Source organism: Convolutriloba macropyga, chromosome 8 (assembly GCF_964194025.1).
Source record: "Convolutriloba macropyga chromosome 8, txConMacr16.3, whole genome shotgun sequence".
Taxonomy (NCBI): Eukaryota; Metazoa; Xenacoelomorpha; order Acoela; family Convolutidae; genus Convolutriloba; species Convolutriloba macropyga.
This window is the reverse complement of record NC_134475.1, coordinates 8,166,022-8,176,206: the sequence shown is the minus strand read 5'-3', so window position 1 is coordinate 8,176,206 and position 10,185 is coordinate 8,166,022. Positions and strand designations below refer to the sequence as shown.

The following is a 10,185-nucleotide window of genomic DNA, read 5'->3' as shown; positions in this document are numbered from 1 at the left end:
ACATTTCTGTTGCCTAGAAAACGAAATGTTCCTTCACGAAGACAAATGTAGCTTACTTTATATCAAGAAAAAAGGACAAGTTAAAATTTGTGACCAAATCGTTAAACCCGTGAAAAGTCAAACAGATTTGGGTGTGGTTGTCACGGAAAATCGCACCTGGACAGCAAACGCAAATAGACGTTTTTCCAAATCAATGCGGGCACTCTGGTACCTAAAAAGAAATGTATCCAACAAAACCTCAGTCATTAACAAACTAAACGCGTATAAAGGCTAGGTATATCATGCGAGAGGGAAGTATTACTTTAATGTAATGTTGCCGACGGCGGATACAACATAAATATAAATCAGTTTTTTAAGTACAATACAAATCAAAGAATAAGACACGGCACACATGAAGTTATTGTTTATTAACATTTTTCGGTCTTTGCGAAAAATGTCCGTCCTCAAATGAAATAAACTTAACAAACTTAAACTGGTATGCTTCATCAAAATTAGTGCGCGGGAGCAGTCCCTCGTTTTTGTGGAATTCATTATTATAATAATATCAAATCAGTGAATAATCGATTTTGCAGACCCTGTGTGGGGCACATTAACTTCATTAAATCATCTAGTTTTAATTTCGCGTTCATTTTTGTTTAACTATTTTTGGGTTTCAGTGCTAATGCGAGTTGTAATATGATATCTGTGGGGGCACCTGAGAGGAACAACGAATTCCGAATAGTTTTGTCAAAATCACACAAAAGAGAGCCCTTTGGTTTTTCTGTGTTTGGTGGATTCAATTCTGTCCTACCTGTTGTAATATCAGAGATCAAAAGAGGCTCAATTGCTGATAGATGTGGCCAGGTATGATTTATCTTTAAAAATTTAGTTCAAACTTTATGGTTCTGTTCGAATTCTGTCAATATAAAAACTTGAGTGTCTGTCAATATAATAATAATAATAACACAATATTTAGGGAATAACCAAGGGAAGTTTTTAAGTTCCCAAATCAAATTTAACAGTCATTCAGTTCGAGTTTTTTGATGTTTCTACAATCAGCGCAGTTGCATATGTGAAATTTTTAAAGCCCTTTTTCTTGATCATTTTTTTAAACTGACCGATTTGACGTTTTACCAAATTTTTTACTCCACCCTCACCTAGTACCACGTGAGTCTAGCCTTCCTAATCTTAAGCTGAGTGTAACCAAAGCAAGCCTCATGGCAGTCGTTTGAGAGCAATGTATTCCGGTGTTAGTTGGTTATGTTCCCCTTTACTAACTTCTAATTCTTAGCTTTAAACTCATTTTGAAAAAATGAAGTCATTTTTAATTGAAAAAATTGAATGTATGGCAGAAAAATAGAAATGCCATTGGGAAAAACGTATAGTGAAAGGTACCCCCCTCACATCTCACTGCTTAGTGATCATATAACCTATACTCCCCATCATGATATTCATACCTTAATTGGGGACTGTAATTTCGGGGGGGGGGGGGTGGGTGGGTATAATGGGAAAGACCCTGTTACTTTTTTTATTGAGTCTAACAACCTTTTTGCTTTCAGCTCGAAGTTGGCGATATATTGACCGAAGCAAATGGGCTCAACTTTGAAGAAAATGATATGTCGACACTTGAAGGTACTATTAACTTCTTATCATGCAGATATAGCTTTTCGTGATGGTCTTTAATTGTAATGCTGGCAGCGAAACGGGGGTTTTTTCGATAAAGCTTGAAACTTTTTTCTTTACTCATTCGAAGTTCGATGCTAAGAAGGAAAGCTTTGCATTTAGTGTATTTTAGTGAAATTGATCTCTAAATTAAACAAGAGGTAGGGGATAACGAAATTGTGTGTCTGCGAGCAAATTATTTACCTCTTTTGAAGCAGGTTCTTTCATTTGCTCATACTAAAAAATGATCAAAGATGGGTCTGACTTTTTCGGTTGAGTGCTTTTACTCGTCTTTAATGCTCGTCTTTATGCTATTTGAAAAAGTTTAGAGTATGCTAGTTTAGAATTTCAATAATGATAGGTCATATAATAAGATCGGTTTACGCTGAGCTAAAGGTTGCTGTTTTTCTATCAACGTGGTGAAAGCATTAAATTGTGCTGCTTTTTTCTCGCTCATTTGAGAGTTAATTACTATCAGTTTGAAAGTGTGCATTTGATAAAATCAATCGTCCATTTAATAATTGACAAACTAAACTTAATTCTGTTTGAAGAAGACTTGATTAGAAGTAAAAGCTATTAGTGATCGATTGTTCGTCTTCTATGTGCATTCTATTATTTTTAATGTATATTTTCTTCGAAAAATGATTTAAAATACTTAAACATGCATTCCCATTGAATTTGGCGTTGCGAACCCACAACATGGCCCGCCGCCCTCAATTCCCCCCCCCCCCCCCAACAACAAAATCCAAATGTTGTTTGTTTTGATGAAAGAACCTGCACGCATTTGCTCCTTTGACAACTCTAATTTGCACGCGGTTAAACAATTACTCTCAAAGTGTGTTTATTCACTTGGTGCTGAAGTTTGATTTCATGTTTATACATAATAATTGTCCTAGAATTCGGAGTCGTCTAGTCTTAACGTAGTGCTTGAATTAGAGCTATGGCCTTCAACAGTTGCAAAACACATAACTAGTTAGTTAACTTGGTAAAGTGAAGCAATTATGTCCAAATAATGGCGTGTTTGTTTCAGTGTCGCGTTATCTTCAAGCACAGCCTAACCTCACGCTTGAATTGAGAATCAGAAAAGGTAACTCAACTCTCTTGACCTCACCATAGTTGACGACGCGTAGTTGACTTACCATAAACTAATATTTGCGTTCAGGAATGAAACGTCCCTTGCCTTGAATATGTGTTGGCATGTTTGTTTGTGGCTGATTGTGTAAATGTTTTATGTCAAAGTAGCTGCATTGAATATGGGTCCAACTATGCTATTTCTAATGCATACATGATAGGAGGCTCATGTGTTGGTCACCGAATGCATTAGAGGCCTGCAAATTTTTGGTGCATTAGTATATGTTAGAGTATAGTTCTGGGAAGCCGAAGGCAATTAGAGCTCAAAGCCGAGGGCGCTTGCGCCCGAGGCTGAGCTCGAATTGCCGAAGGCTTCCCAGAACTATACTCTAACTTATTTAGACCCCAATTTCGCTGTTCAAAACTCAAAGAGAGAATAAAATTTATAGTAACATTGCAATTCTCGAGCATCGAATCAACCAGACAATTGAATAATCGGTGAACCCAATTATTATTTTTCCTTGATATTATTGTAGGACCGAATGGAACGCAGAGGTTGTCAGCCGGCTCTGTTGTGTCACTCTCATTGTCACTCTTTATGGTTTTTAGAAAAATGAGCAATTTGTAAAAATATCTCTTTATATTGACTCAATTATAGACCTTAAAAAGGTCTCTTTTCCAAAATTTTATATTTTGTGACAGTTTCCTGTTTTCAATTATCCGCCAATAGAGGCAGCAGATTTTTAATCAAAATATAACAGATCAGCCTTCAATGAAAAGACGAATTTTTTTGGTCTGTCTTTTTCACTGTTTTTTAGACTGCCGATCTACGAATCTATTGCGGCTATTTTCTGGCAATCTGCCAGCTATGTTAGTATCATTAATGCTCATAGAGGTCTGAAAATGACATTTTCTGTTATAGCTGCGAAGCTGTAAGCTAAGCGGATCTGTTTTGCGGTGCTCTTGGTTGTTTGTTTCGTTGTCTGACGCTCTTTTTCAGTGTACATTTGTTCTGGAATGTTCTTTCGCTTGACTTTTTCATTAACTTTTTCACGCTTGATTTCTTGCTTTTTGTGTCACCTAAATTGCCCGCATTCAGAAATTTTCTGCTGCTAAAACAAAATTGATTGAGATTAGCGGTGACAAAGGCCTGATATCCTCGTGGTTATTGGTTCCGATTCTTCTGCCGGCGACTGTGGTTCGAACCTCTGCGTTGGCAAAACTTTTTGCCCACAAAATTCTCAATGATGCGCCCCCATTGAATTAAAGTTTTTGAGTTTGCCGAGATAATTTTTTTCCGACGAATTTCTGTTTCTATCTATATTTTACGGCAGGTAAGTCTATTCCGCAACTATTCCGGAAATCTGCTGGCTATTGTTTTTGAAAAGGGGGAATATTACTTTTTGATCTTCACCGTCTAAGTGTTAAGGCCAAGCAAACTTTCGAATTATGTTTGTTTTTGGAAGGCAACAACCTTTGCGCAAAGCAAAGACGCTCGAGCCTCGTTTCTTAATTTTGTTTCCAGGTTTTATTCTGTTTCGCTCCCCCGGTGTTTTTTATGCCCTCATTTACAAATTTTGCAAGGCGGGGGGGGGAAGCGAAGCAGAATAGCTCCTGTTTCTATTTAAAACTATTGAGTTTGTTTTCAATACCCGCCGTCAGCCTCTTAACAGCTATTATTTAGGAGCTCTCCTTTTTTTTTACAATCCAAGAATTGGATTGTATTGGTGCTCCTTCTTTTTTTAAGATGTCTTGACACATTTTCCATGACTTGATCTTTCAGAAGGTGTTAAACAGTTAACGCCCTGTAATTCATAGAAAGCTGCTAAAAATCGTGATATCAACTTCTTCAAAACAATTTCTTGGTCTCTGGAATCTATCCAGTAACCTATCAGCGAGCCCTAAGGAGGCTCTACTAGACGTTATAAATCAATTATCTCACAAACTGACATTTAAAAAATTTGAAAACAAATTGCAATTTTTTTGAAGGTTGCTTATTCGTGATATTAATGCGAACCATTTCTTTCTCTCTAGAATATGTGCAGTAACCTATCTTCGATTTGCTTTTCAAATTTTTTAGTTTCTGTAATTTCTTGAGTTTATCGATCGTTAAGAACCAGTGAAGCTTTTTTAAGGCTTAAATGTGTTTCCGGAGACAACGAAATCGGTCTGAAGACATTATCACGAATTTGAGCAACTTTCTATAAATTTTGAAGTTTCAATTTTTTTTCTATAAAAAAAGCTATAAGAAAAAGCTTTTTCCTTTAAAAGCTTTTTCGTGGTTTAATGGTTATATTTAAATGGATCAAATTTGGCCTTCAAGATAAAAGCTTCAAGGATTTTAGCAAGGTTTATATTTTTGGTTTTCAATAAACTCGAGAGACCGTTTGTTGGGTTGGGCCGCATCGTGGAATTGGTGTGCTGGTCAGGTACAGCACGCCCATTGATCAATTGGTGTGCTGTACCTGACCAGCACACCAATTCCACGATGCGGCCCAACCCAACAAACAGTCTCATGAGTTTAATGAAAAACAAAAATATAGACCTCGCTAAAATCCTTGAAGCTTTTATCCTGAAGGCCAGATTTGAATTTATTTCGACTTGTCCTGACATGTTTTTTTTAATTCGCTTTAACTTTTGGTTACGTTTTTTGTTTAACATAAGTCCCAACTCTCACGCTTGGCTTTTGACTTCGCTCAATGTTTCAACGAAATGGATTTCAAATTGTTTCGCTTATTGTATTACGCAATGTAGTGAATGCGGTCATGGTCAAAAAAACAATACCAAAAGAAATGAGACAAAGTCTGGTCATTAAGTCAAGGTGCATTAGGTCATCAAGCTTGTTAGCCTTTAGTTTAAGAGCTGAATTAAGTATAAATTTAGAATCTAAGTGAAACTGCACACAGAACAATTTTTGACGCCAACTTTATGTCAATGTCTTTTTTTTTCTGTTTCAATGGGTCATTTCAAAGAGTTGTCGAAAAGTCGTTTAAAATTTTTGCATGCTATTTTTAATCATTTTTGGTCTGAGATGCTCAACTGGTTTTAAAGTTAGGAAGACAATTTAATAGTTTCTCTACATTGAGGTACATTTGCCATTTAAAAATTCTAGTGCAACTGCAACAAACTTGATGATAGCTTGAAAACATGAATTTTAAGCAAAAGCATCTTTCGGCACCAAATTTCACTATTTTGCCGATTTTCTACGTTTTTTCATATATATATATATATATATATATATCGGTCTCTTACTGCAAAAATTTTGCAGCATATCAAACTCAGTGATTTTAAAATGTTTTTAGTGCGCACTGAATCTGAAAAAATGTAATAGGGATGTTTCCTGTTTTTACTGGTTTATGTAGCTTTTGAAATGTATCAGCATACCGCGAATGCTGTTAGGGGTGTCATGAACCTCACTGAGGTCAAATGTTAAGCTTGAGGTTGATTTTGAGGCAAATAGTTTCATAAACTATTAGCAACACTGTACGGAACTATTAGGATTACCGTATCTTTCCTGTTGTTTTAATAATAATGATTTGCATAGTAGAATAGAGTCAAAGTGTTGAGTTAGTTTTTTGTAAAAATTTTCTAAAAGTTGTTGTTTTGCTAGGCAAAAACAGATGAATGGTTTGCCCAGTAATTTAGTAACGCTTTGCAAATCACAAAACAATGACTTATTTCAATCTCTTTAGAAAAAACTAGATGAATGAAATAGATGATACTAGGCCTAAACCAGATTCAGTTGCTCGAAAGGAGAAATCTACGAAAACATTGCAAATTTTTGGTAAATAATGAGTGCCCTAAAAGTTAATTTATAGTCAGATGTTTGTATTGGAAAGAATGCTTCTCTTCTTCGATTGTGGCTGCTTCTTCGTTTTCAGCACTGTGTGAAGTGTGCGTTTCTGAATAAAATAGAGAGCCTCATGGAGAACTTTTTGAAGAGAACCCGTCAACCTTTTTTAAATAAAAACGATAAATTAAAATTTCTATTTAAAATTTTTGGTTACTAAACATATTTTCCATTTTCTCGAATGCTCCTTGTGCTCAAATGATGCAATCAAAGTTTTGAATTGTTATGTAAAGTAGACTAAGCCGGTTGCAAACAAGTTTGTATAGTTTTGTTTATGTTAATTTCTCGCAATATCTTCCCTAATTGAAAAGTGGACAAAACCATTTTTTTTTTAATTTTTTTAATCAAAGTCTTACAATTTATGCTCCAATATTCCAAACGGTTTTTTGGGTGAGGCTTATTTGTTTTTAATAGCCGCGTCAGCCGGCTATTATAGCGCTCCTAATAGTTTTTTTTACTTTGTCGAATAAATTTTTTTTATCTTTGTTCACAGCTTGTTCAATATTTTGCGTGAAATCTTTTTAACTTTTCTGTTAAAGTGTTTTTAGACAGCAGTTGCTCAGCAAAGCAATTCAAAATGAACAGTCAGTATCAAAAAGCGAAATAGAAACGGGATAAACCCATAAAGCCCGATTTTAGATGCCCGTTATTCGAACTTTGTTCTTAGTTACCATCTCTAATGCTTATTGGTATTGATACTACCCCCTGTGTGGTCTCACTACGAAACAGGAGTATATTCAGCTCCAAAATGACATCAAGCTAAATCGCACGTTAAAATTGTTTTTGCAAAAATCATTTTTTCACCAGTTTTTTTCTCTTCCAATCGCAATCTTGGTTATGGGAATCAACTGCGGCTATTTTCCGGCAATCTGCCGGGTTTGTTTGAATAATTTAATCTATTTCTGCGTTACAGAATTAATTTGTATTTCAGACTATTTTGGTAGCTTTATTAAATCATTACTATTGTTTAGGAGATCTAACAACCGATTGCATGCAAATTTGTTGTATATTTGTTGAATGCCCGGATTTTTTTCATGGTTCTTTGTATACCGTAAAAGTGGTAAAAAATGGGAGGTTATAAAACAAATAGACAACACTTTAGTCATATCGGTTTTCAAGTATTGAGTGTAATAGTTGTATTGTATAGAAAACTTTTTATTCCTTTAGCCAATTTTTTTTTGCAATTCCGCAAATTTAGACGTTTAAAACAAAACAATTTTTTAATAGCTGCGATGCTATTATGGGAGTCTATTGTTTTTTTATTTCGTCGTGAATATTTTTGTTACGACCACGTGACATCACGAGCACTTTAAATCTGTCTTTGCTCATTCATCATTATTATTATTAATAGCCGCACAGCGATAGCTGGGGCTATTATTGGCCTTCTCTTGTTTTTTTTTTATTTCGTCGTCGCGATTTTTGTTACGACTATATGACGTCCCAACCACTTCATATCTGCTTTTTGTTCATGCGTTCATGCAATTTCAACTGAAGTGCGTGTGTGACATCATTTTTCGCTCTTAGTGGAGCGTGTTTTTTTGTTCATTCGCGTGTTTAAATTTTTTGTCACATTTGACTTACCTCACTCTCAGAAATGACTTCCTCACTTTAAAATTGACTTTTATTTACTTTATTTCAAGGAGATAAAGTCAATTGGGTGCGTGTCACTCTAAATGAAGCTTATTTGAGAGCACCTAATAGAGGCAGCAAAAACTTATACAGATTTTTAATCAAAATATAACATATCAGCCTTCAATGAAAAGACGAATTTTTTTGGCTGTCTTTTTTACTGTCTTTTCAAAACTGCAGATGTACGAAGCTATTGCGGCTTTTTTCTGGCAATCTGCAGGCTATGTTTTATTATTTGAGTCAATCTTTTGCTCATGAGGGAATAATTTTTCTGTCGATTATGACTTACATCTCAAAATGACTTCCCAACGCTCAAAAATTATGCTTACTTTAAATTTTGAAGTTAAGGTCGAATTCCGATATCTCATTCCAGTTAACGGTTATTTAAGGGCTGCTTTTTGGAAATGAGGCTTTAGTATAAGAGAAGACATCACAGCAAGGTTAAGGCGTAAACTTTTTCATTTCTTTTGAATTTCTGGGGTCGTTTTGTGTTTGGTATTTTGAGACTGCAATCTGAGAAGCTAAGCAGCTGTTTCTGGCAATCTGCCTGCTTTGTTGTTTCCATTTCCGAAGTTTTACTACTGTATTGATATCAAAGGTTGTGTATTGATGTCACTCCCCATTGATACATGTTCTAGCATATTGCTTGCAACTATAGAAGTTTTCGTTCCGAGATCTATTTAGTTGAAAAATGAGCATGTTTTGCGGATGCTTTTTTGAAGCTCTTGAATTGACCAGCTTTCTAATGTAGGTGCCGTGACAATTGAAGGTATATCGACCAGTCACGATCAATTAGTGAAGAGTATTACTTTCCTGGTAGCTTTCAAGTGATTTTCAACAAAATTCACACTGCATGTTGTTGCGTGGTATTAAAGAATTTAATGCACGCATTCGCTCTTGTGAAAAATGTAGTGAAAATGTTGTGCGAAATGCTGCAAATGACAAAGTTTTTCGAGCTGAAAGTCATGTGGCTTCATTAAGTCTATTAAACCAAGATTTTCCCAAAGCTCAAGCTATGTTGGTATGGTACAAGCATTCGTTTTTGAACTTAAACAGCTAAAATTTATACTATATTTTATATTCGACAGCACAGTATAAAATAAGTATAAAGTACACTTCACTCGAAGATTGAGTTCTTCCTTTTGGTACGAAGTAGGTGGTGGTTTATAATACTTTGACCGTTTGTCCGTGTCTTAATTGCACATGAGGTGCTGTGAAGCGTTGTGTGAACAGAATTGTGGGAACAAAGTTGTGCTCTTCAAACAGTTTCCTACTGTGGGTATTAACCGCAAAGCGTAAATACAACCAAAATCAGAGTGGGGCTGAAAACGTTCGACATGTGTTAATGTTGTACTAAGTTTGAGTGTGGAGTCAGCATTTAAGCTTTAATTTTAAGGAACATTAACCTAAACGTCAAAATCAATTCAATTTGCGCCACTATTATTAAGCTTGTTCGCATGTTTTTATCGCTTTTTATTGGAGGTTCAGCAGTAAACTGACTTAGTAAAAAAGATTGTTGCTTTCAAAGATTTTCGAACTTTTTGTTTTGCCGATATTTTGTCTTATCTTGTGGCTGTGTGACTTTATCCGAGTGATAATTATGGCGAAATAAAAGGCGCCTGCTGCTTTTGGATTAAAGTTTTAAGACCTCCCGTTGTATTGAGTAGTTTATGTTTTGCTGTAGTTAAACCAAACATGCTATATGCTTGTTTCAATATTTGGCAAATTTAACCAAAATAAAATTCTATACCTTTTATTATTGAACGCCTTTTTATATTGGCGTTCTTTCATTTCATTTCTTCCTTACTCGAGTGAGGAAAAGGCTGAAATTGAGTTTATCAGTATATACTTTGACATGGTTAATTCTTTCTTTTGTTTTGCGCACATTCAATTGATAGATAGATACAGAGCGCTAAACGCACATGCCTGGATAAGGGATTGATTTTCCTTTATTTTGGGGAAAATTTTAAAACTACTTCCAGCATGATAAATTG

General features: G+C 35.3%; 1 protein-coding gene across 1 annotated transcript in view; it reads left to right on the top strand.

Annotated features, from left to right (window-relative positions):
* Positions 1 to 656: 656 nt before the first annotated feature.
* LOC142344349 (uncharacterized) overlaps positions 657 to 10,185 on the top strand; it is a 101,269-nt gene continuing 91,740 nt past the window's right edge. Inside the window, exons 1-3 of the mRNA XM_075395937.1 lie at positions 657 to 843; positions 1,539 to 1,611; positions 2,672 to 2,728. Of these exons, the coding sequence (XP_075252052.1) occupies positions 676 to 843; positions 1,539 to 1,611; positions 2,672 to 2,728 (298 nt within the window). The 5' untranslated portion in view covers positions 657 to 675. The remainder of the gene's footprint in view (positions 844 to 1,538; positions 1,612 to 2,671; positions 2,729 to 10,185) is intronic.